Below are 27,861 nucleotides of genomic sequence, written 5' to 3'. Positions count from 1 at the left end.
CATCCCTGGGTCGGGGAAGGGCTTCTCCATTTGGACTGAATTTTAGAGAGAAGCAGAAGTTGTTCCACCCGTGATCACCCTTTCCGTTCATCCTGTTCTCTAACGGGAAATAAATGGGAGACAAGTTTGTTCTCCAGGCCTTGTGAGAAAACACACCTGCATATTCCTGAGGCAGCATCGGCCTGCTTATAACTTTCTGAAAGGTTGTAATCCATTCCAGCTGGTCTTCCTCCGTCTCACAGGCGAAGAGGAATTTCCTGTCCGGGGTGACGATGGTTATCCCGTGCTGCCAGTGATTCCCCTGTGTGGATGGTGGGAGCCCTTCCAGGACCTTGTAGCTGTTCTCCTTGCTCCCGATAAACACTTCCCCCCTAGCGAAGGCATCCTGCAAGACAGCACATAGTGAGGCAGGAGCGCTCGCAAAGGGGAGCTCGAACACGGCTCACCCTGCGAGCTGGCGTCTGCACCAGAAGCAGGAGCAGCAAAACGCAGAGCGGGAGCCCTTCTCCCAGGGCCGGACACCACAAATGCCAGCGATCTCCCAGAGCCCAGTTCTGGCTCCACATAAATCCGGCCGTCAGGCCCACCGAGATGTGGGATCCCCTCCAGCCCCAACATCCTGGAATTCAAAATCCAGCCACAGAAAAAGCTGCAGCCAGTGCGTGGGGTTTCCAACACGCTTCTGGCAAATAACTGCACTAGGTTACTACACACCGACCCCTGGTAGATCCAGCCTAACAGTCAGAGCCTCTCGGCTCTCCGATCAGACTGAGCTTTACTGCAGGTTATTTCCTGCCGACAGCCCAGGCACCCTTCTCTTACCAGGGGATCTTTGAAGTACATGAGCCTCCGGTCGTCCATGGTGAACCATCGCTTCTTGAATCCTTCCGTTTGCTAAGAGGCAAGAAGTGATAAATCACACACCAAAGACAAGCAGCTCATTTCTCACTAGACATGACGCAGGAGTATCAGGGCAGTGGGCTTGTTTCAAGCCGCTCTGGGGGCCCCGATGGGCTGGGGGGATTCACAGAAGACGGTTTCTGCGCCCACCCGAGCCAGCACAAGCAGGTCCGGGACGGCAGAACGAACTGGACTTGCAGTAGCTGCCAGTGACCAGGGGAATAGGGGAGGTTTATCTGCAAAATGCTTTAGAGTTTCTTTATGTTCACCTACAAACTGAAAATATTGGCTTGTGCCTCACCCCCACTTACTGTTGCCTCACGTCTCTGCCTCAGGAACACCCCCAGTTTCACAGCTTTAGGCACACGGTTATTTCTACGCGCGCAAAGCAGCCGAAAAAAAAGCAACACCCCTTACACACGTGAAGGTGCACAAGCACCAGGGGAAAGGCCGTTTCCAGGGCGAGCTCTGCAGCGTACCCCCAAGTTCCTGATACGGAACCAGACACTGGAGCCCCCAAAGCTCACACCTCAACCGGGCCGAGCTCCTGGGCTGGCTGCACCCGAGCCTGGGGTGAAACCGGAGCCGCAGCACGGACGGGGGCGAGGTCGGGGGCTTCGCAAAGCGCTGCCCCGGCTGCGCTGACGCTCGGCAGCATCGGGGGGCGAGGGGCGACCCCTGCGAGCGGCCTGCCCAAACGCCGCCTGCAGCCTCGGCGCGGCTCTCCGGCCGAAACGCGGACTGGAGCTCTTCTGATGTGGAAGGGGGGGCTGCGCCTCGCAGGGCCCAGCGGCTCGCGGGGGCCAGACGCTGCGGGAGCAAGCAGGCGGATGGCTGCAGTCCGCTCCCGTTGGTGCGGGGGACGCAATTTTCTGCAGCCTTCTGGCTGTGGCAGCATGTCTCGCTAGTGCAAATCAGGCCTGCCCTAAAAGGACTGCTCACCAAACGGGCTCCAGCAGGACACAAAACAGTTTTGTCTGGCCTGGACTTCCAAAATGAGCCTCTTTGAACTATGACCGAATTCCCTCTCCCTTCCCCCCTCTCCCTTTCGAAAGGGGAAAAGAATTTAAAAGTCAATTTAGGAACTGACTCTGGCATTGTTAGAAACGTTTTCCGGAGTCTGAAATGATGAATTCAGCTTTAAAAAAAACAAAGAGAAGAAAAATCCCCAGACTGAACCCATATTAGGAGCTGCTGGCTGAACGTGAAGGCAGGCGGTAGCAGAGAGCAGCTGGGAGGGAACCAGCCGGCCAGGAGACGCAAACCTCGCAGAGCTGCGTCACGTACATCATCGCCTAGCTCGCTGGGCCGCTTCTGTCCGCGCTCAGCAGCGGTGCCGCCTTCGCGATGGAGAGATACAACCCTCCCCTCTCGTTACAAGGACGCTGCCAGGATAAACACGACCTAGGTTTGTATCACCGGACTTTATCAAGATAAGGAATTACACCAAGCTGGCATCCACGTACGGCTCAGGCCGCTGTGCTTACTGCAAAGTGAAAAATCAGTAGCCCGGACCTGGCAAACATTGCTGCTAACACAAAGAGCCCGAGAGCGCCTCCGGGTATAGATGGGAAGGCGATCACTGCCATGCCCCCCGTCTGCAGCCCGGCGCTTCGGGGCCGTCGGCTGGGAAGAGGCAGGTTACCAGCTTCCAGGGAGGGACGGCAAGCACAGCCCCTGCCACCAGGGCCCAGACCTGACCGAAACACAAGCCCCACGTCTCCCCCCAGCTGGCTTCCCTCGTCTTCTCGTTACGGTGCCCAAAGAGCAGAGCTGTCACCCGCTCGGGCGGTGACACCCCGTGCAGGGCTTCGGGAACCGCTCTGCGGCTCACGCAGGTCTTCGCTCATGCAGCCCAGGGCAGAAAGACCTCAACGTTTCCCTCTGCAGCACGACAGACAGACCGGCACAGGCATCAGACCTCGGCCGCAGGGTTGGGAGCGCAGGTGGGGAAGGGGCAAGCTCGAAAGACTCCTGCCTGAACGCATCTGGGGCCTTAAGGCTTTGCCTCTCCAGAGAGGGGGAACTGGTCCCAGCAGTGCATCCTCGGTACGTTTCAGAGGGACTGCAGAAATGTTTTGTATCCTACCTTTGGCCCCGTCTTCTCCATGTACCCCTCCTTCAGGTAGTTTCTGGAAAGCTTTGGCACCAGCTGGAGCAACCGACCAGGAAAGGAAAGAGTGCAGCGTTAGATGGAGACACGCACACGCAATCCGGGTGGCTGTGGGCAGTCGGAAGGGAGCTGGTGGGAGGAACGGACCCACCGCAGCTCCCAGGGCCCCAGACCATGCGATTGACCTCGGTTAAATGCTGCTGTCACACTTTAAAGTGCCTACAGCAAACAGGCAGATGAAGAAACACGAAGCATCTCTGCAGCAGCTAAACAGCAAAGAGGGGCCCTGAGAGAGCCCCTGCGCCAGATCCTGCTTCACCCGTCTGCTCTGGCAACAAATCTGCCCCAAATTCCTGAGGAACTGAGCCTCGATTGCCTGGCGGGCAATTTGCCTCAGGTAGGGGCTGGGAAAAAAACCTGCAGGATCCTGCCCGAGAAGGTTTCGGGGACCCGCTCCCCGCCACGTCAGGGGCCTTCCTGGCACCGGCACTTCTCCCGCTACCTTACACCAGCCCTCATGTGCCATTTGCCTTTAAAACACCATTAACACATGATGCCTGTGAACTCCCCCTTCCTGGAGATATTCCTGACAATAAGTACCAATGCCTGGGATATTTTTAACGCTGCTTAGTGAAGACAAGCCAGTAGCTGTGAGATCTTTGCAGATGCCTTTGAAAGTCTCTTGAAAAGCGACGAGGGAGCCTCACCAACAAGCGGAGCTGACAGGTCTGATGAAACACTCCTCTGCCTCCCCCTCCCCTGCCTCCTGCCTTTTATTTAAACAAGTTATTAATGGCTTGGCTTTCAAAATCAAACTCCTGCAACATGTAATTCTGTCCAACAGAAAGCTCTGATCAAGCAGATACGTGTTTGCATGGAAAAAAACGTCCCAAAATACAACAGCCCAAAGAATCACAGAGCTGCTTTGTAACAAGCCGCGGTATCCGCGTCTCCGCTGGCAGGCGGCGAGCGGCTCGGCCTCCCGCGCGGACGCCTTCGGGCGCCCCCGGCTTGCTCGGCGGCGCACCGGCTGTGCCGCGTCTGGGGGACATTCACCCCAGCTCCGCGCTGCAGATGGGTCCCTGAACACTTTGAGGGGTCATTGGATTTGTCAAGGTCATAAATTAAACCTTGCTAAATGTCACACGCCTCTATTTCCCCCATATAAAAATCAAAGAGAAGGGGAAGATAAATAAAAACATCAACCGCTCATCTCCCACCAGCACAAGTGGGTGAACAAATCTACCTGCTCTACCATTAAGTGCTGGACAAAATACCGACTATTTTAGGCCTGTGGGTTTTCCTGGCAATTCTGTGCAGATGAGCCAACCAATTTTAATAACGTTAAAGGCTATGGAGAGAGGCGAAAAACGATCAAGGGAACAACACACCGCCCAGGGACTGTATTGCTACGGTGGGCTAATGAGGCTCTTGTTACGTTTTTTAGTATTTGCCTAGTTTGCAAAACTGGCAAATACTAAAACTTTTTGTATAAAACGGTCTGAAGTCTTTCACGCGGGAGACTGGATACCAGCTGTGGGACCTTTCTTCTTCCTCTTCCCCTTGCTCTCCCTCTGGGGCGCGCGAGCAGCTCCTCCATACCCAGCATCCCGGGAAGCCGCAGCAGCACAACTTGCAATATTACAGCAACTATCTTTTTCAAAGACACGTATGGCTGCTGGCACTGTATGGGTGACAACAGTGGAATGACTCACATGCACGACTCTTAATTTTGAGTTTTAGCACATGTGCATGCACGTGCCCACACACACACACACGCACACAGTGTTCCCAAGGCTGCACGTTGTTAACAGGTGCTGCACGCAGGCTCTACATCCCACCGCAGTAATTTCAGCACAGCGATTATAAGGCAGATGCTGACGAACGGAGCCCCCTTTGAGCTTTCCAGCTTGTTAACAAGATGCTAAAAACGAGTAGGAAAAGAAAAAGCGCGGAAAACTCACATCAGCATCACTGGCTCCAGGGAACGCCACTTGTAAGTAATGAAAACGCGCTGCCCGAATGGCATTGAACCAATCCACAATTTCCTGGTAACGAGAAAGAAAAGCAGAGTGAGTAACGTACAGTCCGCACGTAACAAAATAACGTGATCCTGCTACATGTCATCTTTCCCGTCACTTTGTCCCAAGCGACAGAGCCCAGCTTAGCGGCAGCTCTCAAACTAACCCCGGGGGCTCCCCGCTGCCGCGGAGGAGGAGCGCCCGCACCGCGCGCTGAGCCGCTGTGCTCGCCGTGGGTCTCCCCCGAGGGGCAGCACCGAACGTCCCACCACCCTCCTGCGCTTCGAGACGCCCTCTGAGCTCAGCAGACCCCAGCCGACACCCAGGAGAGGGAAGGACTTCGGCACGTCTCCAAATGGGGAAAAATGGCATCAAATCAGCATTCGAAAACCAGTTCGTCTCTCACATCTGACTCCACGTTGATGTTGATGCTAATTTTTTAATGCTGTTTTTATTTGCAAAGAACGAAGTGCTTGCACTCTGCTTCCCAGCCAAAACCCAGCGGCGACCAGCTGGAGAGCCGGGGGTCTGGTGCTGATAACGAAGGCGCTGGGCATGTGTCGAGCCCTGCAGGCAGATGACTCTTGCGAAGCCTCCCCAAAACAGCATTTACTTCAACTGTCCCCAGGGGGAACCAGCAGCATCAACTGCTTAGCCCAGGTCAGGACACGGGAAACACCGGTGCGACAGCGCAGGGCCTTTTAGCACCAGCAGTATCCAACTTTAATGCCCCCCAACTTCATCATCACACCTGCAGTCTCGCCCCAGATTACATGGGGGGCGGAAACTGAACCAGAGGAGGCAGCACGACCTGCCGGTAAATACAGGTTGTGGGAGGGAGCGAGGCGACCAGGGAAAAGCGTCCGAAACCTCCGCAGCCTGCTCTACTCGCCCAGTGGATCCTGGCCACCCAGTCCCTCCGGCAAGGGAAAACCGACTGCAGGCAGGGGGCAAGATGAACGCTTCAACACCCAATTCCTGCTCAGACGCTGAGGCCTTACTGACATATTTCAATGTTTTGCTAAAAGAGGGACCAAGCATCTCTATCTTGGGCTTTACACTGCATATCCGAGAGTGTTCTGTGGAAAATCGATAGCGATACTGAAGTCCCAGCTGAATTTCACAGATGCTCTGGCACTTCTTCCTTTCCTTGGCAAGGATCTCTCTCAGGTTGTGATCCCCCCCTCCTCCCAAAATAGTGGTGATTTACTTGTTTGTTTAAAACTCATCCTTTGATTCGCCTTTGGTGGGAATCACAGAGCTTGCGCTGCGCTGGACATGTTTTTGAAGGTTTCACTGAGAAATGTCATATTAACTTTCAGTAAGTGATCCGCACAGGGCACTTTCAAATACTGTCTTACATTCGAAAGGTACGGGCAAATTAAAGGCATTTTGGAAGAAGAGCTGCAACAGCTGTCTGCACCTGGGTGCTCAGCTGCGAGGAGACCAGCACTGAACTATCCGGCTGTTATTAATACATGCGAAGCATCATACTTCACACATCAGGGACACAGTCAATGAGCCAGACTTGATCCTAAAATAAACACTTCCAACTCTTCTGGTCGAGGCTGCTGTAGCATAGGAAAGACCATATCAAAGTAGAAGTCAGCCTCCAGTAAGACTTCAATTTTTGTTTGTTTTAAAATGATTGAAAAAAAGCAGCTAGCTGCATAATTTTGGAGATCTCAGTTTTACAGAGCTGAATTTCAGATTCCTCAAAAATGGTCTAATGGGGCAAATATACATCATCTAAAAGGTCAGATGCTTTGCTTTGGCTTGTTAATCTATCACAAGCCGAAGGAAAAAAAAACATAATAGGACATAAACAAACGCATGTTTCGGGAACCGCTGACCTATTTGTCTGAGGTTTGACTTACCACTTGCTTCTCTACCTGCAGCAGCTAAGCAGACCCCAGACAGCAGCAGAAAGAGGATCAGCAGGAGGAACTGGGCTCTGAACTTAATGATGACCAAAACATGCTGGAGGTTATGCAAAACAAGCTGCAATGTTAAAATGTTTATATTTCACATAAACTTCACCAAAGGGAGGGCGATACTGTTGATGTACAACTTCTTGCGTGAGGGTTGCCTCCTTGATCACAACGTGGGAGAGGGTTCACCCTGCAGCGAAGCAGGAGATGAAACCGTCATCGACTCCAGATAGCTGATCGTATCTCAGAATATTAATCCCATTGCTGGAGGGAAGGGGCACCACCAACTTACTTTCCACAAACCTAAACCTGCGTATATAACCCCAGAAGGCTCGACTGCTAAAAACGTATTGAATTTCCTGCACGTCTAATTACGAACAATACCGCAGATGCAGTGAGAAGATTATAGCTGATGTATTAAAATAGCATAAAACTGCTCAGTGTTTTTAGACAGGCAGATAACTTCTCATTAGCAGGGAATCCTTTCACTGCTCTATGTCTCAGAGTGAGCAGAGAAAATGAAGCACCGCCTGCTCCTTTGCAAATGGCTCTTCTAGGCTCTCAACTTCCTCCTAATCTAAGTGCCACTGCAGGCTCCCACGCCACATGCCTGACTACGCCACCCCTCCAGCCCCCGGCTCGAACCGGAGCCACCCACATTGCAGCAATGCCAGTCGCAGACTAACAACCCCAGATAAAAATGCAACTTCTCACTGTACCTGCTGACTCCAGACTGTTCAAAAATCCCTGGAGCTCAAGCAATGGACCCCGCAGGTATTACTCTTCCTGCTGCTGATAGGTCCCTCATGCCACCTCTTCCCTTGCGGAAAGCTCCTGGTGTCACTCAGGAAAGGAGGAGCCCTGGGGAGGAGGTTTTTGCTAGCATGCCTGGAGAAGATGCAAAGATCTTGGTTCGCACCCTAAAGGGTGGCCTTTCTTGGCGAGCCAGCCGGCACCTGAGGATACTAGGGGCAACGGTAATACAAGCAGGGGTGGCAGCTTTCCATGCTGCTCCTGTGGTAGCTTGAAGGAGAAGTCCTGTAGAGGGAGCTTCAGTCCCAGACAGGAACTCGGAGCAGTGGGAGACTCACTTCCACAGCTTCCAGTCCGGCTGCTGCACTGCAGGGAGCAGTGCCAGCACAGCTCCTAAGAGCACTGCTCCTGCTGCACTGCAGGGAGCAGTGGCACAGCTCCTAAGACCCATCTCCTTCAAACCGCACTGCTCTCCTCTCCTCCCAGCCATGCACAGGAGGGGCCGGTCATCTTGCAAACAGCTTAACTTAGTTACTTTAAATCTGCATTTTAGGTTATTTCTATATACACTTTCAGTGGACAAAAGGCCCTGGTTGTGTATCACCATCTCCCAACTGCCCAGATAGAGACTTGGGGCCAGTAAAAGGCCTCTCTCTCCAAAGGTTTTCACCGTTTCCACAGCATCAGCAGGGTAGGCAAAGATAACTGAAGGCAGGTGGCATGTATTTTTGCTCTAATTTCAGGGTGAACTCCTGCAGCTGCAGGCCGGGATGGCCAAGGCCCAGCCCACTGAAACCAAAGAGCTGCGCTTCATGTGGTCTGTGACCATGGACAGGGGACAGAGGTCCTATGGTGTCCCCACCATACCAGGCCTGCCAAGCAGATCTCCAGCTACCAGGGGAGCTTTAGGTCCACCCTAGGCTGCTGCGAAAGATAGGGATATCTGCTGATAGGGAAGCATGCAAAGAAGGGACTGAAACATGGGCTACATGACATCCTTTAAAACGGTCAGAACCTGACGCTCGGCTTGCAGGGTACCTCCAGGCTCCTGCTCTTACTAGATAGCTACGTAGTGAAAGCGCCAGGGTGCATCTGGTTTTGCGGCAAAGGAATCAAGTGGGAGATAGCACCCAGCATGCTGAAGTGGTGCTGAGCTCTTCATCAGAAGGAAACCCTAAGTCCCACCGTGGTGGGAGGCCAGCCAAGCCGTGACGGGGCTACGCTGGGAGGGATCAAACCCCAGGTAACAGAGCTGAGGGCCGAAACTGGGCTAGCAGTGTTCCCTCTCAGGGGAGGCAGCGCTCGCCATGTGTGCCCAAGGGCGTTAGGAGAGGACGTGGTGGGACTTCTGGGGGAGTACGGGAGGGAGCCACAGCAGCGGCAGATCCCACGCGAGTCTCCAGGTTCTAAGGGTGACAGCTTACCCTGGGTGCATGAACTTCTCTCACCCCTCACTCAACCTAATGGACAGAGCAATTTTGGGAAGTCTAAAGAAGTTCAGCTTACAAGTTACTGGGTGACATCAGAGATCTTCCTGTCGCTGCCGCGAAGGCAGAGCGACTCCGCCGACGTCCGTGGGGTTTGACCCGTGAGACCGTGAGTTCAGGCCAGTAAATCTTCCCTAGAGGAACGAGCTGAACTTCACAAACTGCAGTTCCACAAGGGCCACTGGCAGAGAGGTCATCATTTTAAAACCAAAAGTACGTGACAGTGAACTCCTGACGCTACTCCTGGCCTGGGTTTTCCCACATCCATCTTTTGGCCCAGGGCGAAGGACGTTTCTGCGCGCAGCTGGGCTGAGCGGCTCCTTGGAGCTCACTGAACCATAAACAGGCATGACAGCAGGACACATCCTTCGCAGGAAAGAGAGCTTCTTCCCCTTTTTCAATTTAAATTGTGGCCAAGGAGGTAACCGACAGCAACCTGAGCAATACTTTGCTGTGTTAAACCAGCACCTGGCGACAAGGGGTGCCTGCTCCGCGGTAGGCGACTTGCACCCCACGCTGCTCAGAGAGAATGGAGGGAAGGGCAAATTCGGGAGGAGCCCTGCCGGAGGAGCTCACCGGGAGTCAGCAGTGCGCTGTGCTCCCCGATGACCGAGGCCCTGGTGCAAGGGGAGGAGGCTGCACAGGCTGAGCCGGGGCACGAGGCCGAAGAGATGCAGCCCTACGAATAAACTGCTGTGTGCAATGCAACCGGGAGGTGCACAGGAACAGTCGAGCTGGGCTGCCTCCCTGCCGAGGGGCAAGACCTGCCTTGTTTTAAGTGATGATCACTGCTTTCTTTTTATATACAAATACTAAGAAGGAGACTTCCTTTACATATCTATACTCAACTGCACACAGTCATCATAGGTATATTATACATATGGATTGTCTGTGTGTGTGTGTGTGTGTGTGTGAAATAAACATTTCTGAAAACAAGCTGAGCTTACAAAAACAAGCAATGCCACTAACTAACTCAGCCCGAAACACTTAATTTCTTCCCAGCAAGAGTATCTGACCTAGCCTTTAAACTGAACTGCATTTAAACTCTCTATAGCACAAGCCTGCCAGCACAAAAGGCTTTCTCCAGGTCTCCCTCACAACACGAGCGACTGCAGATGAGAAATCAGCTTTGCTCATCTTCAAATCAAGGAATTCTTGTTTTTAGGTGGCATTACTGGTCTAGAGAGTGTGGAGATAAGTGATTGCGCTAAGAGCAGGGACTGCTTATCACTAGCGAAGCTGTCTGGTTCGCCATACCCAGGTGAACAAAGAACTGGTTGTGCACAACCCTGCGAATCCCGCTGTGCCTGCTCACGTCCTCAGAAAGCCTCCCTGACACGCAGGACCCCTCTGCTGAAGGTAAAGTCAAAGGATGATGGCCCTGTGACAGCCAGAGGAAAGTAAGCGTGACATGAACACGATCGCTTTCGGTTCTGACTAAGCAGCCACTCCAGGGCCACCTAAATTTCATGGTAAGACCCAAGTATTTGGGGGAGGGAAAAAAGGAGGAAAGAGATGAAAATGACGCTTTGAGATGGTATCCACTACAAGCCTGCCTAGTTCTGCTCTCTGAATGGACACGAATCCGTGGAGACAAGACTCAGCCATGGAAACACACTGCTGGTAAGTCCAAAGGGCCATTGTGGCGACTGGTCACTGATCTTCATAGTGGCCCCATGGGCTGATGCCCATCTGACACCCTCTAGGAGGGCTGGGATCCGACCCCCTCTCTCAGTGCACTGACCTCAGTGTCCTACTCTCCTTGATATGCAATGACCGTCCCAGGCCCGGGAGCCCTGCTTCTTGACACCTCCCCGCAGAGACAAGATGGGAATAAAGCTAGGTGATTTAGTTCAATACAAACATGTACATTTGCCTTCTGGAAAGCACAAGACAAGCAGAGATCCTTGCAAGTCCTTAGATTGAGTCCGCTCACCTCTCCTCCTTCCATTCACCTTGTATCTGCTGGGCACGGAGGAGCTTGCCTCAGAAAAGCCTCTGCCCCTTAGGTCTTGTCGCAAGCAGAGAAACAGCAATTCCCTTTCAAGTGCCAAGAGGCACTGTGGGGAAAAAAGGGAGCATCTGCCCCTCCTTCCAAACTAAGAGTGCAAAAAGCCACTCAAACCACTGCCTCCATCAGCAGCAGCATGCTGTCTCCTGGGCTGCGCCACGCAGGTCCCATGACCCTGGTCAGCCTTAGCTAGGCTTTCAGACAGAGCTTCCCTAGGGCACATGAGGCCTCGAGCACAGAACAGGTGAGTTAGTCCACCCAGCCTGGCTTACGACTGCAGACCTCATCCATGAACCGAGGAGAACCCACTGGTGGGTACGGCTATATCACAAACAGCCCAACTGCTCTCAAAGCCAGCTGCCACAGGGAAACACGTCCAAGTTGGGGTTTTGTGCTGTCTACAGGCAGACGTTATTACAGGCTTGTAATGGTCACATAACTTCTACCAATTTCCCCCATCTGCTCAAACACTCCCAGGAAGCTGTTTCTATTCCTTTCCATTCGCTTCCTATTATTTAAAAGGCCAGGTGTGCAATCTTTGTGCGTGGAAGTCCATATGGTTGAAGCTGGTTGTGGGTATCCCTTACCTTGGTTCCTCCCACATCCACAGCAGTTCATGGTTTGGATCAGAGTTTGGTGTGACATGGCCAGTGGCTCTGTGGAGCAACAATCCCGCAGGACCACAAACAAACCTTTTTTGTTTCCTCTACGCTCTCACCTTGCCATCTTCATGATAGACAAAGATGTTCCTTGTGCTATTGTCCTTCAAGTAAGTGATCTGTAGTCCATGCGGGTTCCCTATTTTTGCAGGCTGGAAAGTCGCATTTAAATGTTCAATCTTCATAATTGCTTTGGGTTCTTTTGCCTGGAAAACACAGCTGAGTGAGCAAACATCTGAGAATCAGCTTTCAAACAAGCATGCAGTCCACTTTATCAAAAAAGCTCTTGATTGAGGCCATTAGCTAAAAAATGACCAGCCCCCAAAACAGCCTGGTGTTAACACAGCACAGATTTTTCAGAGCCAACGACGAGTGTTTTCTGCCAGCCTTTCTGTTTTGGAAATTCAGCAGAGCTCATATAATGTTCAGAAAGGGGAGAGAGATTTCAGCCCAGAAGCAGGATGGATGGGCCAGGTTTCAAGTCAGGATTTTGTGCTATACAGACAAGCTACTTCAGCACACCTCCTCTCCCAGCCTCTTTTCAGCTGTCTCCTGACTCCTAGATCTCCTCCAGCCTTTTCACCTCATGCTAAATGGCCAGTGTTTACACCTGGATGAGCCCTATTAAAGAAGAATGCTTAGCCAGACCCAAAAAAGAAAACGCAGACTGCTAACTAGCAGGCCAGGACATTTTCTGCATCTCAGGCACCCACAGACAGCTCATCCTTGCTCTAGAAGGACTCAGCATTATCTCCCAAGTCCAGGTGCTAGGCTGGCAGAACGCACCATGCCCATTTCCACACCAGCCCCATCCTCTCACATGAGCTATTGGCCTCTGACTCGGCTCTGTGGTTTGCCCTCCAAAATGGGTACTCTCTTTCCTGTGGGAGAAAAAGATATATACCCGACAGCCCATGGACAGGGCAGCTTAGCCCATCTGCAAGCCTGGATCAGGCCCTTGCAAGCACCAATCGCACCTCCTCCCTCTGTGGCAGCTCTCTCGAGTTTCTGCAGTGCAGTTTGTCTTCCTACAAAACATGTCTAGAAACTTAGCACCCTTCTAGGACCGCAGAGAGAAGTGAAGTGCCAAACGTGAATAAAACGTCTTGAGAAACAGAGATTATGCTCTTGGCAGCACCAGTTTTAGGCCACGCTAAGCCCCCTGATTTACACCTGAAATTAAGCAGATGAAATCATCCCTGAAAACCAATTCCCACCTGCTCAGTGGACATGAATCAACCCAGACAGGAAGCCAGCAGAGTCTCCAGACAGCAGCACTTGGGGTAAGGGTGAGAGAGGCTCTAACCCCCTGGAAGCCAGGTGGCATTTGGACATGTTTATATGTCTTTATTCTGCTTTAATGGGGACAAAACCCTATGGATTTTTTTAAAACTAACCAGCTAACCAGCTTTATGGTTTGGGGATCTGACTAGCTTTGAAGCTATTCTGTATCTTATGCACATCAGAGCTATCGCTGTAAGCTCCGAGAAGAACAGACACACACAAATGTGTGCGCGTGCTGACAAAAAGAGAAGGCTTCCGCTCTCTCGAGGGTTGCCCGAGATCATGGAAGGAGCTTCGCCAGGACTGACCACCACCACAAACCTCCCTGCCAAGACTGGGACATATCCGCTTGGGTTCCTCTACAGGCGCGCAGAGTCACAGCACAGATCTGCTGGTTGCTCCTGAGATGACGGCCAAAACCACATCTCTCTCCCCTGAGAATCCTCTGCTCCCTGTGGTGCTTGAACGGTTGGGTCTTTCTTGGCTGGAACAGGCCAAGACCAGCTTGGTGGCCAGGTCTGCTGTCCCAACAGCAGGCTGGTGATGACAGTCAAAGCTGCAGATGGAAAGGTGCATTACCCACAACCTTACACAGGCACGCAGCACCTGAAGCATCAAGGAATAAGACTACAAACCTCAAGAAATCGGGGAAAGGCAGGCTGCAGAGGGGGACGTGGCAGTCAGATCGCCCAGGACGCAGTCCCGGGATGGTGCCTGGATCCCATCAGCAGCAGGGCAGAAAGACTGGGAGATGGCAAAGCAGCGACAGCGGCTGTCTTTTTGCATGGCTGTTCTTGGGGTTTTGCTGTGATTCAGGTGCAACATACACACCTCTCACTGTCAACGCCATGAGCCCGACCTGCACCAGGGCAGAAAGTCTCACAGCACAGATGGTCACGCAGCTGGACTGCGGCACCCCAGCGCCAAGCAGAAGTCCCTGCCCTAGAGAAGATGAAAGTGCAACTTCGGGAACTTGGGGACTTGCTGTGGAATGAAAACTGCCGTGCATGACCGGGGAGGGGAAATCCCAGCAAAGAGGATGTGTTCAGACAGTGCAGTTCCCACTGTGGCTCTGGTCAACAATGAAGTAAAACAACTTTAAACTACTCAAACAGTTAATAGCAACTGGATCAGGGCTGCTGGGACTTTCACTTCTCCCTTGGTAATGACTACCCACAAGACACAACTGCAGCACGCACATAAAGCTGAAAAGGAAGACAGCACCATCCGTTTAAGCTGGCTGGGATTGGAGAAGTGTGGCTGGATATTCCCCACCTCAGCACGGTGTAGCCAAACGACTCCCCAAAACAACGCAACAATTGAAGTATCTTAGAAGACTTGCTGGTGGTTCAGTCTGGGCTGCTATCACTGTTTTATTGGAGCTTGTGGCTTGTCATAGGGAACTTGTACAGCTATCACGGCCCTTGTACAAAACAGTGACAAAGGAGGAAAATGGCACAAGCAAATTAGCACTGAAGAGGGAGGATGGAGGAGAGGGAGGACAGACAACCACCCGGGTACTGATGGTCCGTCCTGATTCACCTCCTGTCCCAGCCTGACCTTCACAACCCACTGCCGACATCACAAACCAAGCCAGCTAACACCACTACACACCAACACCACAAATTGGAGAGCTGCACTTTTACGTCCCCACACAGGGCTGTCAGCTGAGGTTGATAAACTTTCTACCTCGAGGGAAAGACTGTGAGGAAAAAAAGCACGAGAAAGAGTGCGAGAAGCTGACAAAAGGGCTCAGGGGATTAAGCGCAGTAGTATCTGCTACCACGCCTCTCTCTCTGCTTATGGGGGGGGGGGGGGAACTGTTATTCGGTAGGTTCATATTACCCTGCTTCACCCTAATGCAGCTGGTGATGCTGTTATCTCCTAAATGCACAGAGATGGGCCCTGGGCCACAGGCAGTGGGTCAGGCAGCCACCAGCTTTATCCTGCTGACTTGCCCCCCCATGCTTAGAGGCATCAGGCTCTCCCATAGTAAGACACATTGAAGGCTTCAGGGAAGATGAAAAGGTCAAAGGAAACACCTTGGCTTCCTTTGTCATGCGGTGCAGAATAGCAGAATTTCTATCCATTCATCACAAATACAATTTTCATGGTAATAGCTCCATATCTCACTTACAATAGATGAAACCTGCTCTGGGAAAAAGACAAAATGCTTCTACAGCCTGACCCTGGAATAGAAGAACCTGAGGCCTTTCCCGATGGATCATTTGCCACATTCTTTAAGGAGCGTTTCAAAGACATGGAGGGATCTGTGGTATCTCCATCCCTTCCGTAATGTGGTTGGACACAAGTCACAGGCTGCAAGCTGACACTGGCTTTCAGATGCCCCCTACCACCTAAAACGAGGAGTAGATGTCACTGCCTCACTGTGAGGTGGTTCCACCTTCAGCAAAGCTAGCCACAAATATGAAGTCCGTGTCAAATGGATCACGCGGAGCTGGAGCTGAGAAAGACTCCTCCATCAATGGTTTAAGAAAAACCTTTCTTACTTTAAAGGGCAACAGAGCAGGAGTATGTAAAATGGCCAGTGAAGGTGTCTCACCATGACTGTGGTGGTGCAGCAAGAGCAGCTGAAAGGCCATATCCAACTGAAAGGACTGGTGAACTGTACCTACGACCCTTCATCCTAGAGCGATCAGCGACTTGACACTTATGAAATCTCTGTGACTCTACATAATAAAATGCTGGCCTGGGAATTATTTGTTCAAAAATGCTCATATAGTTGTGATGCCCTGTGCCCAGCCCAGGAACTCACGTCATTTTTGTTGAAGTACTTCAGTGCACCTTCCCTCTCTGATAACACGAATTTTCGGCTCAAGAATTGTCCGTTGTCACGTCCTCTCTTCCACAGAAATCCTTCTCGGTACCCTGCAGCAAAAAGGGAATCGATGAGAATCAGGAATAAAATGCTTTATTTAAAAAACAGACAGAGAAAAGGAGAACGGCTTCAACATAAAAACCAAGCAGACCAAACGTGCGTGTGGACTTTGCAAGGTATGACAGAAACAGGCTTTCTCCCGTTTATTTGTCCATCTCACTCCACTCTTGCTCTCTTTCACATCTTGTGAAAAGCTTATCTTGCACGCTTTGATGCTGTGACGCGACAGCCAAAGGGCATTTGCATTGTGCACGGCACTCTGCAACACAGGCGAAGGCTTTACAAGCCAGGCTGTGGCCCTCCAAGGGCTCCTGCAGGACAATCCTTGCCACAACTCCTGGCTCCAGGAACGATGCTCGATTGACGCGCGTAAGGAGCACTTTTGGAGCGGTTCCCAGAGGATGGCTGTCCGTATCACAGCAAACTGCACCGCGCAGCTGCGTGCCTTTGCTGGCAGCCTGCTCCGAGAGGAGCGGTTGCAGCCTCACTGAAGTCGCTGAGAGTCTTCTGAAATACATTTCTGACACAGAAAAAGGGGAAAACGCTTACAGCTCTTTCCACTGCCTTCAGCGCACTTTGACTGAGGAACTGACTGAGCCAGACTCAGCACCTTCTCCCCTCTGAGCTGGGTCATCCAGCTCCCAGACACTTTGGCCAGACAGTCCCAGGGAGCTTGTGTGGCTGCTGGCCATGCCGTACCTGCTCCATTTCCCTGGATATCAGTCCTGCGGGTGGATTTGCTGCTCATGAAGAAAGCTATTGAAAATACATGTGCCTTACTTAAAAATCAAAAGAGCCAGAGAAAGAGAAAAAAGGAAAGAATCTTAGCTCTAAAATCTGAACTCCTCAAATAAGAAAAGCGATTACAACTCAAGACTGCCGACATCTCCTGCCGCATGCAATAGCCATGATGCGCAAATTATCTCGCAGCAAGCTTAACTGATGTCCCTCTTTCAATATACTTCACAAATAAAGAAGCCCCAAGAACTCTCCAGTACAAGCCTTGTGAAAATTAACACAGCCCCTTGGTCGTTTTCTTCCATTTATTTAAAACATAATTATATACAAGCCCCACTGAAAGAGCATTGCCTTTCTCTCTTAGTTTCATTCTTTTTAGGCTTTTGTTATTGATTCTCCAGTGCTAGGATTTAAAAGGTAAATGTTATATGTTTTATAACAACTCGCAACTAAGTAACCCTTTCTTAATGCACACAGTGGCTATGGACTGGCAGGCGGCCCGGCCTTCGCACGCACCTTATGAATCAGCGAGGTACAGAAATTCCTTATTCAACCCATTTTCCAGACAGTCGGCCATCCTCACATAGGACTTATTTAAACCACAGACAAAAAGATATGCAAAACCCCCTCAACCAGCTCCTCAACACTGACTCTGTTGGTACAGGCTTCATAAAATGCTTCCATGCGAGAAAAACTGAAAGCCAAGGAAAAAAAAAAAACCCAAAACATGCAGACACTTGCATTTAAGAAATTTAAACATCAGAAAAGACAGAAAAAAAGAGTGACACAGACAACTGCTAAAGATGCTAACCAAACAGAAGGTGCCCATCTAGCTAAACGTCTCTCTGCTGACAGCCAAAATACCTGTTTCTTTTGTCTGGGTTTATGAATTCCTAAGCCAAATGCTTTCTCCAGGTCCTCAAAGAGGCCTTTACTGGCTGCTGGGCAAAGCCATCCATGTCTGGCATCAATAAATGCAACGGTAAAAACTGCGCTGTTGCTAATCCCGAACGCTAACTACAGAGAACCTCATAAATCTAAAACACACATCAGGCTGCTGGAATGCAGGACTGCTCCTAACTCGAGACAGATGTAAGCGGTGGAAGTATTTAAAGCTGTTGGCAGCTTTTCCTTTGCTTTTTTACTCTATGTGGGTCATGTGTTGCAGCAGGGCTTTTTTAAAAATGCAGGGGGGCTTCACCCTGCCCTCCCAGAAAGCGCACGTGGTGCCACCAGGAGCCAGCACATGCCTTCTCCTCCCGCAGCCCCCAGGGAGCCCACTCTCAGGTGTTATTTACAGCCTCCTCGTGTTGGACATGCGCAGGCTCTGCGCAGCCAGTGTGCCCGCGATCCAGTGCCCCCGTTAACGGGGATCGCACGAACCTCTAGCTGCGAGCAGCCACGCCAGCCCTGGTGGCAAGTCCCGAACATCACCAGCCATCAGCCAGCAAGGTCCGGGGCAGCCGCCCCGCTCTGCCCAGGGCTGCTTACTGCGGCTTGGAGGCGCCCCGTACAGCCTGAACCCGCTGAGGTCCCACAGGCAACCACCACCCTCATCATCTCACTGCAGCCAGGACAAGGAATGAGGACTGGGAAGGACCCTAAGGATTGGCCAGACCCCACATCTGCCACCATGAGTCCAACACTCAAGCGATCCAATCGTGTATTCACTGAATCGGTCAACGTGTTCATCGGCCCAGTTCCCTTTGCTTCTTTGGAGCCGGTCTCAGCGACTTTGATATTGAAACGGTCAATGGAGTGATTTTGGACCAAACCGGCGCATCTCCCAGCAAACTGGGCTTAGCAGCATCCCGTGTCCATGAGCCTGCTCCCCTGGGACAGCCGTGCTGGTGGCATCCTGATGACTGTCATGCAGCTGGTGAACGTGGGATGCACATTGGCTCCATGGGGAGCATCGCTACCCTTTCTGCGGCCAGTGGCACGGATCCTCATCTCCCATAACCCAGCAAACTGCCATCAGCTACGTTAGCGGAGTTACAGGTGCGACGCTGTCGCTCTGCTCCATCCAGAGGCCTTCACTTGCTTCACGCTTGGGAGAGACTTCACCAAAACCAAGCACAGAACTGACCAATGCACTCAACCAAGCAACCAATTCACTCCTATCCAAACTCAAGCCATGGGCTTGTTATGTAGTTTTTCTGCAGAGAAGATATGACTAACCTGTGGAAGACACTTCCAATAGTGGAAAGAAGAGTCCACAGCAAGCAGAATTATCCCACTCCAAAAATCGAGCAAGGGGAAGCAGCTATCTGAGCAGCCAAGAAAGCCACCTAAACCCTAGTAGTCAAGGACAGCAGCATCTGACAGTGGAGCACGAAAGGCACCGAGAGATGCCCTAGGACCCTCATCACCACCATGGCACGAATTAATTCTCGTCTTTGCGGGAATCTGAGAGACCCTGAGTCAGACCCAGCTCCTTTCCAGGCTCGTATCAGCAGAAGTACTCCACATGCCCCCGCGCGCAGGACACAGCAGCTCTGAACGGGAGCAATGGCCCTCTCGTTGAGGCTGCTGACAGCAGACAGACAGGCAGTAGGTGATGCCTGGCTGATATGTTTATAAAATACAAGATTTGCTTAACATGAGGCAGAGATGCTTCCTGGCTTCTGACGGCTGGCGTTTGCTGGCTGCTCTCTTGAATAGCAAAATGTTAAGCAGCTTGTCCTCAAAGCCGCTCTGTGCGGTTTAGAAACCAAGGACAGACAGTTGCTATTTCCTGAAGGGTGCCAATATTTAAAGCCAAGCCAATTGGAGCAACGGGAGAGTACTTCAAAAGCCATTTCTATTCATTCCATTAAACCAGAGAGACAGCTTCAGAGCCTCTCAGCCGCGTCGCTGCGACTGGCATCGGGGAGACACTAACATCCCACGGGAGGCTGGGCAGAAGCTGGATTTGGAGGAAAGGACATTGGTGTCAAATAAGAGAGACAACGCATGTAGGACAGAGACATCTCCAAATGCAAACACAAGGGAATAACAGGAGAAAAGGCCACCTTTTCCTTCAAAAAATCCCCACCTGGGGTTCATTCAGTTCAGCAGCATGTGCTAGGTACAGAGACTGGGGATCAGAGCTGCTCTGCTCTCGGCAGCTCAGCTCCAGAAGTTCTGGCTGTGGGTCTCATTCACTCCTTCATCTTGAGTGTTTCATCTAACTGATGCTTCACTCATTTCTTATTAAATCTGTTCCCCTCCCCACTACCTTTTCGGTGATTTTTCTTAACTATTAAGGGTTAAAGAATAAAACTGTTCTACATTTCCCCAAACTAAATCTCAAATAATCACAAATTTGCAAATTCCACCTAGCTTCTACCCCTGGCAGACGGGTCTCTGTTTTATATGAAGAATGTTTATATGAAACTGTTTTATATGAAGACCAGGAAGCACAGAGAGGCTTGGTGAGCTGCCCAGGACAATAAATACGATGCATAGTGTCAAAGTCACATTGGAAACCTCGGTTTCCCTGCCCTCTTACCTAGGGACGTTTTATCATTTTCACCTCCTCTTTCCAACCCTTTGTGGCAAAATACGGTATTTGAATTCCATTCCAAGGGAGAATTAAAAAAAAAAAAAAAAAAAAAGCATGATCCCTTTCCGTAGTTCACATGCTGGCTCTCTCCAGCGCGATCCGTCTCTGTAAAAGAGCTCCTGGTTGCTCTGACAAAGCCAGCTGCTAATTTTGTTATATTCTGGTACAGGTTTTCATAAACCCTTTGCTTGCTTCTTTTCTTTCTTTCTTCCTTCAGGACTGTGTCCTCAGGACAGCTCTGCTCTGCCCAAGTCTGTTGTCTGCACCCCTGTCAACACTGGTAAGCACAAAACACGATGAATTTGGACTTGAACTGAACATGAACTCACCCAGGCTCCCCAGGCAAAGAGCATGTCGGCAAGACGTGTACTCAATGTCTGGGTCTAAAAAAATTTTGAACACAGCTAGAGAAGGGTTTCGGAGACAACGCCTGCAGCAGGCGGAGCAGGGAAGCAGAGCTCAGGCTGGAAGACATCAGAGCTGGATCAGTGCCTACCTAAACCAGCTCTCCTTGTCTCTGTGGGCCGCACTGATTTAGCCACAGCTTCATATTTAGAGATATCCGGCCAAATTCAGACCTTGCCTTCACGAGGGCTGCTCTGCTTACAACAAAGCGAACCGACGGGCAGCCCTGCGCCGCTCGCCGGTAGCCAGCACAGCCCTGCCAACACATTTGCTTCCTTTCCCAAAGCGCAGAGCGAAGGCTGCGGCTGCCTGTCGTCACTGTGCTCGACCACGAGCACCCAGCCGTTACAGCAAGACAGACCTGCTGATGAAGAGCTGCAGGTCAGGACCCACAGGCTCTCTTTACAGATACCGCTCTTGGGTTGCTAACCCAACTGCTGTTCAGTTGTTGAGTTTTCTACAGAGCTTAAGCCACCTGCCAAAAAGAAAAATCAACCCCTTGCTTCTGTAGGTAGTTCTGGCACAAACCTGTGACATTTGTAAAAAAGAACACCACGAAGTCGTGACAAAGTTAGCCAACAAACGGCACGTAAAACAACCTGAAACCACACAGGCGGAATGGGTGTTCTTGACCTGTTACATAGTTTCCAAGGTAAAACAGCAGCTAAAAACTCTACTGGGGAAAGAAAACTGGGTCACTAAACTGGTTCACCAAAAAAGCCATTACAGGACCCTGGGTTAGCTCAGTACCATTGTGCCCAGAGCTCCTCCAAGCCAAGTGTTTAAAAACAGCAGCACCTACTGGGTGCTCTCCTCTGCGCCAGCTTTCCCACGGCGAGGGAGGCCCGCAGGAAGCAAGGTGGAGGACATTCTGGCAAGGCAGGCCAATGCAGACACCATCTTTCCAGTTGACTTCCCCCAACGCTTTGTTCAAGTTCCCTCTTTTTAAAAACAGAGGCATTGCTACTTCCCCACCTCAGAAAGCCACTATGGTGTTTAGTTAATGATGCTTTTTTTTTTTTTTTTCATTTTTGTCTTTCTGAGAATTTGGAATATAAGAAGTACTAGAGATAACTATTTTGGTTCAAGCGTTTGTTCTCAGAGAAAAAAAAAGCATCGTGAGGAAAGGGTAATCAGATTCAGCGGCTTGAAAAAATATATATATGCATGGACTTTTCTTTCTCTCATCCCAAGGAAAGCATTATAAACTTGGGATTAAACCACATCTGCCCCTCAGTTCTTTTGGTGCTTTTGTTCCGCAATTTCACCTGGAAATAGGTATCAGAACTGCTTGTTCCCATGAAGTTCCAACGTCAGAGGTAAAACCAGGCCTGGTGCAAGGCTTTGAGGAGCAGCATGTTAATGCATCCAAATGCAGCAATAAAGCCAGCAGTGCACTCTGCTGTTTCTTTCCTTCTGGTCTCACTACAAGATAAAGCATGGAAGGTTGAAATAGAGGGAAAAAAATTTACTTGTATGTGTAATCCAAAAGAATCACATGTTTCTGGAGTTTAGGCTGGACATCTCAACCTACAGAAATAGATTTCCTTCCCTCTGAGCAGCCAGGCAAAGAGCTTTGACCTCAATTCACAGCTTTGGAGATGAAGAGGAAGATTTAAATACAGCTATATCACTTTGCTGCTAAAAATTACAGAGTATATATTGCCACTTTTGCTGTATGTCGGAAGCCTAGTACTCTGTTAATATTAACATCATAAGATGTTAATTAAACTGGAGCGGTAGGTAGGTACTTACTGCAGATGATGTGTCTGCTTTTTCTGTGAGGTTAAGGAATCGCTCAATTATTTGAAGTGGTTGACTGGAGAATCCCTGACATACCAGACTGCAAGTGACACTGGATGTCACATCCTCCTTTTGGCAGAAAGAGACTGAAGAATACTTTCTTCAGAAATAAACCGCACTGTTCATGAAGCAGCATGCTGGACCGAGAAGAAGGTATATGCCAAGCGTTTGAAGGCTCCCCTACTGACTGGGGAGAGCTTTGAACGGTGTTGCAAAAAACTGCAAACCTCTTGTTTGGCTGTATCAGTTTAAATCGTTTGGTTTAACTGCTGTAAGTTGTAATATTATTTCTTTCCATAGCATTTGGCCACCATTAAAGCAGAATATCTCAGTGGCTTCAATTTGAATTTTTTAAGCATTTGCATTCCAAACAAAAATAAAAATGCTTAATGAAAAATTTCCTTATAGAGTGAAAATGCTACTGTTTGTCCAGAGACAAACTCGTCCTCCCAACAAATAGGGACAGTCCCCCCAAGTAGCAAGTCTTTTCAAGGCTGGTCTGTCAACCAAAGCTGCAACTGGTCCACCGGTCTACTGCACGGTATCACCAGCTTTTTCTTCGCTGTTTGTGGCTGTGCTGAAGAGCTCATAACATCCCTGAAAATAATTATAGAGCCATCTCTGAGTAAATACGCATACTGCTGCTTCCATGTTCACCAGTGCAGATACAAGCGTATTGGAGATGTCAGCATTTGCATGTTGCGTAGGAGGAAGAGGAGACCTCAGAGGTTTGCTAACAAGATACACGTCTTTTCCCTCTAGGGCACTAACTGCATGGGCCAGGTGAGAAGCAAGCAAGAACTGCTACCATTGAAGCACAGCTCACTGCTTTGTAAATGAAAGTCTCAGCACGAGGCCTATGAGCAAATGCTGAGTGAGCCTGGAAACCAGCCGGTCTCTTCGCCCTGGAAGCGCAGCTGGGACAAGCTCAAGACACGCCGGAGCACCTTATGCACAGACAGGTGCCTGGCTCATCTCACGCTTTCCTGCTCCCTCGCTAAGCGGGACCCCTCCATTTCCCAGGCTGCCACCCCACGTGGGCTCTTCATCCCCTCGAAGACCGAGCACGCACTCCTCACGTCACAATGAGCTCGGCAAACGCGTCCCAGGGATGCCCGCGCGTCCATGCGCCAACACCAACCATTTTCTTACGCGCACACATTTTCAAGGAGCAAATTTCCCAGCTCTTAATCAATCAGTCCTCTTCTAATGAGCACTTAACATGCAAATTACCTTTCCTAAAGGCCATTTTGCAGAAAAGGGTTTCCTGTTGCCATCCAGTCTGCCTCTGCTGCCTTCCAGGAGCTCATAAAACAATTATTGTCCTGCTGCATTGCAGCGCCTCAGCTACGGATGCAAGCAGCTGATTAGACTGATAGCTTCCACAATACCCAATTAACCCGCTCACTCTGCAAATGATTGACTTAATCAAAGGCAATTAGCACTGGAATGGCTATATCACACAGAAAGGCAGGCTTTCCAACGCGATTGAGACACCACGGTTACAGTCATCTCCTTGGCCTTCTGGGGGAAGTCATCGTTATTAATGTTCAGTTCAGTGCTGGAAGTACCTGAAACCTCAAGTCTGTGGTTTTAGACGGCACAAAACCCACAACGGAGTAGAAACATGTGCGTTTTCCTTTACTGATAAAGGGAACAATGCCACATGCCACTTCTAAGAGGAACTTGAAAAACGCCTATGTATGTTCCTCTTTCCCCCTCCTCTACCTACTCGTGCAGGACTGGGAGTGTCGAGCAGTTGGACAGACTTCACCGAGCAACCGTCAGGAAACGGTGACTTTTGTCATTGAGAAATTTAGCTAGAGCAAATCTGTGAGTGCTGGAAGTACAAGCTTGTCTCCCATCACCAATCCGCAGAGCAAAGTGAAACAAGTTTTTACAAAACCCTCTTCAACACCGATGTCTCGCAGGGTATCTTTTCCCACAACATAAAAATTGGCACAGCTCTTTGTGACAGCTGAGCACAGCCAAGACTAATGCTAACCACAGGGAGTTCAGGGAGAGAAACCCGTAACCTCTAAAAGGAAGGACAGAGGCCATTTTAGATCATACTTAGGATAACTCTGAGGTTGAAGCAAAGCGTGGAAAACAAACAAACCAGCCAACTTGACAGATCAGTGCGAAAGTGTATTGTCATGTTGCTTCATCTGGAGCAACAAAACCTTTGAAATGGAAAATATCTGCTCAGCTGCCCATCTGCTGGGGATCAATGTGTGAAACGGAGCCAAACACCCTGTCTCTATGGAGGACCATGAGGTAGAGCTTAATGACACATCTAGGTCCAGAGTTTGATGCAAAGACAACTAGCTCTGTCCCCAAACATAGCCATGTGGCATTTAAATGCAAGGTCAGTCCTTGGGATTCCAGTCCCTTTTAATGTCTTTGCGAATACACTTGCATTGCTGGCTCACAGATGAAAATCCAAATTGCTTCGAAGTAAAGCTCCAATAATAAGGCCGAAATCCATTAAGCCTGTGATGTTTGCCACCATTTAAATCTGATTAAAATCGTTCATGACACCACTAAGCCTAACAGTCAGAAAACGCTCCTGTCAGTTCTGATGTTTCCTGGTGTAATCCGGACCCCGCTTCTTTCACCGAGTTGTCAGCTAAAAGGAAGCATAATAAGAGATCATGTACCTAATCCAGCTTCCTAAGCTGTTTTTAACTGGCTTCCTTAATCACCTGTTATGATTCCCTGCAGAGAAGCTCTCAGGTGACAAAGAAATTAATACAGGCATTAAAACTCCCAGAAGGTATCTCGGATGGAATCACGTTGTCCCGTCGCTGACGGAGCGCAGAGGGGACGACGCACGCAAGGCGCCCGGCGCAGGGCGGCGGGAGCTGCTAACTCCCGGGAGCAGGAAGGGGCGATCTCCGGATGAGCGACCGCGAGGCGACAGGCCACAAAGGCCAAATGCCGCTGCCACGTCAGATCCGAATTCTCAAAACTTCCTCTTAAGAGCAATTCCTGGAAAAGCCGATCTCCTAGTGAGCACTAACCTCCCCTGAAAACGCCATGCGAGACCAAGCGTTGGGAGAGCGCACTACAGCATGAAGTTCCTGAGTCTTTGACCATCGCAGGCGTGTCAGATTTGGTATGCAGGGAAGAGAGCACAGCCACATCCTCCCTTCTATCGGTTTATCTTGTAATGGACCATGGATACAGTACGGCTTCCATGGTGACTTAATTACTGAGCACATGTTTACATATTAAAGATAAGACAATAGTTAACTGCTGCAGTGCAATCATATTGTATCTGTGGGAGATGTTAAAAAATCCTCTGCTAAAGAAAATGTCTTTACTGGAAGTCTTACGCTCGCATTACTGAGAATTGAACGTGGAATCTAATTTTATGTGGAAATCAAATACTTCCTCTTTGAGTGGCAGCTGTATGTGCCCGTTTGGGAGACCCTGGCTACGCAGAGAAAAATTCCAGTTACAGGTAAATACCTTCAAGTTTTGATCCTTTGAACCCAATCTTTTATTAGAAAAGGGAAAGCTGATGAAAGCTGAGAGGTTCACAAGATGATGCTTATCTCATTTACCAGCAATGAACGCGCTTGAAGCCTGATATATCTGGGAGGCCAGGAAGGAAAGCACGTACAGATCGGCGCTCAACACGAAGTCGCAGCCATACTTGCGCAGCAGCAGCGCTACGCTGCGGGAAGCTGAAGCTTGAGAGCAACAGCAATCCCAAAGCTGAGATCAGGATCCTCGCTGGGCAAGGCAGAAACACCCAAATAAGTCCTTGCTGCAGCCACGGTGCAGCTAAATTCCCAAAAGCAGCAAGTGAAGATGAAGTGGCCAGAAAGGAAACTGAGGCACAGAGCCATTTCCCCCGCCACCCCTGCAGAAGGCTCTACGTGGTAATTCAGACCCCTGAAGCCCTCCGGAGCCTGCGGCACAGGCTGACCCTAACCACGCTCTTGAAGGATAAACATGTGCTTACGGTCTTGGCCCTGCAGAGCTGCACGCAGCTTTCCCGCGTCCTCCTCCTCGCCGCTCTAAGCCGACACGACCGCCAGCAGCAGCGGCTCAAGGCGCCAAGGCGACGGGGGGGACGGGACGGGACACGGAGCGGGTCAGCGTGGGGCGGACGCACGGATGACAGGGCCACCGCTTCCTGCCGTGGGGGCGCTGCGGCTTGCGCACCTGGAGGGACCTCCGCCATCAGCGTTATTTTCCCTCCACCTGGCTGCACACTGAGCCGGCCCGGCGGGGACCTCCGGAGAGCGAAGGCAAACCCGCGCTCAGCCGCGCGCGCAACCCCACCGACTTGCGGGCAGAGGGCCCCGAAACGCTCCACAGCTGGGCAGAGGTGCTCCCGCTCCAAGCCGGGGAGCGGGGCCCCGCGCTGGCCAAAAGCCTCCCCTTGCTTTTCCCTGCGGCCGACGCTCGTTCTCTGCCGACGCACAGCAAATTTATACGGGTGAGCGCCGAGGTGTAAAACCCCATTCCTGCACTGCAAGGAGGCGAGACCCTGAAGGACGCAGGGACGAGCAACAAGCCTTTACAGCACGCTTCAGCGCCAATATGCACCGCAGATGGGCTAAGCCAACCTACACGGTACTGAGGTTTCAGCTCAAAACTACTGCAAAGCTCTGGGAAACCCCTGCAGATTTGGCTTTCATATGCACGCTTAGCAGCCCAGGTTCAAAGCACAGCCCTTGCTCAAACCACAGCTACAGGAATGGTCCCAAAAAACCCTCCAGCCACAAATAGTTTTGGACAGATTGTCTCATACCCATACTAGTAAATAAAATCTCAGGCTGGACAGCTGCTCACACAGATCAATCCTAGAAAGGATTAGAAGAATTTAATCGCCAAGCAGAGCTTTACTGAAGTCAGCAGAGAAGTTCTCCACTGACTTCAGATGGGTTTAGGATCCTCTCCAGGGCGTTCTGGAGTAAAGCATTCCCCGCACGTAAGCGGCATTACAGCATCGTCATAAATCACGGAAATCCATCTTCGCGGCCATCGCACACACACAACGTTCCTTTTGTTTGCCTTGAAGAGAAAGCCGGATGGCTCGGAGCACATCTGCTGTGGTGCTAACGGCTCCCGATCATCTATTATTAAGTGTTCGACGCATTTAGAGTCAAAGCTATAGCTTTACGAAGGGAACAAACACTTTTTAAATTCAGGACTCATTCCTCTCCTGGCTGCCAGTTTTACAGCTGTCTGGCTCGTGTTGGACGCTCCTCTAGTCACAGCGTTGACGGAGGTGCATTCAGCGCGCAGCAGTGCAGCGACAGCTTCCAGGTTGCACGAGCAGTTTACCCACCT

At 50.6% G+C, this 27,861-nt stretch overlaps 1 protein-coding gene across 1 annotated transcript in view; it reads right to left on the bottom strand.

The window, feature by feature from the left end:
- The window catches only part of ADAP1 (ArfGAP with dual PH domains 1), an 80,984-nt gene that overhangs the window by 4,082 nt on the left and 49,041 nt on the right, over positions 1-27,861 (bottom strand). Inside the window, exons 5-10 of the mRNA XM_068908444.1 lie at positions 15,936-16,048; positions 11,935-12,081; positions 4,978-5,061; positions 2,990-3,052; positions 823-894; positions 157-385 (exon numbers count right to left, since the gene is read on the bottom strand). Coding sequence (XP_068764545.1) covers positions 157-385; positions 823-894; positions 2,990-3,052; positions 4,978-5,061; positions 11,935-12,081; positions 15,936-16,048 — 708 coding nt within the window. The remainder of the gene's footprint in view (positions 1-156; positions 386-822; positions 895-2,989; positions 3,053-4,977; positions 5,062-11,934; positions 12,082-15,935; positions 16,049-27,861) is intronic.

Source organism: Struthio camelus, chromosome 15 (assembly GCF_040807025.1).
Source record: "Struthio camelus isolate bStrCam1 chromosome 15, bStrCam1.hap1, whole genome shotgun sequence".
Lineage (NCBI taxonomy): Eukaryota > Metazoa > Chordata > Aves > Struthioniformes > Struthionidae > Struthio > Struthio camelus.
This window is presented reverse-complemented; position numbering and strand designations above follow the sequence as displayed.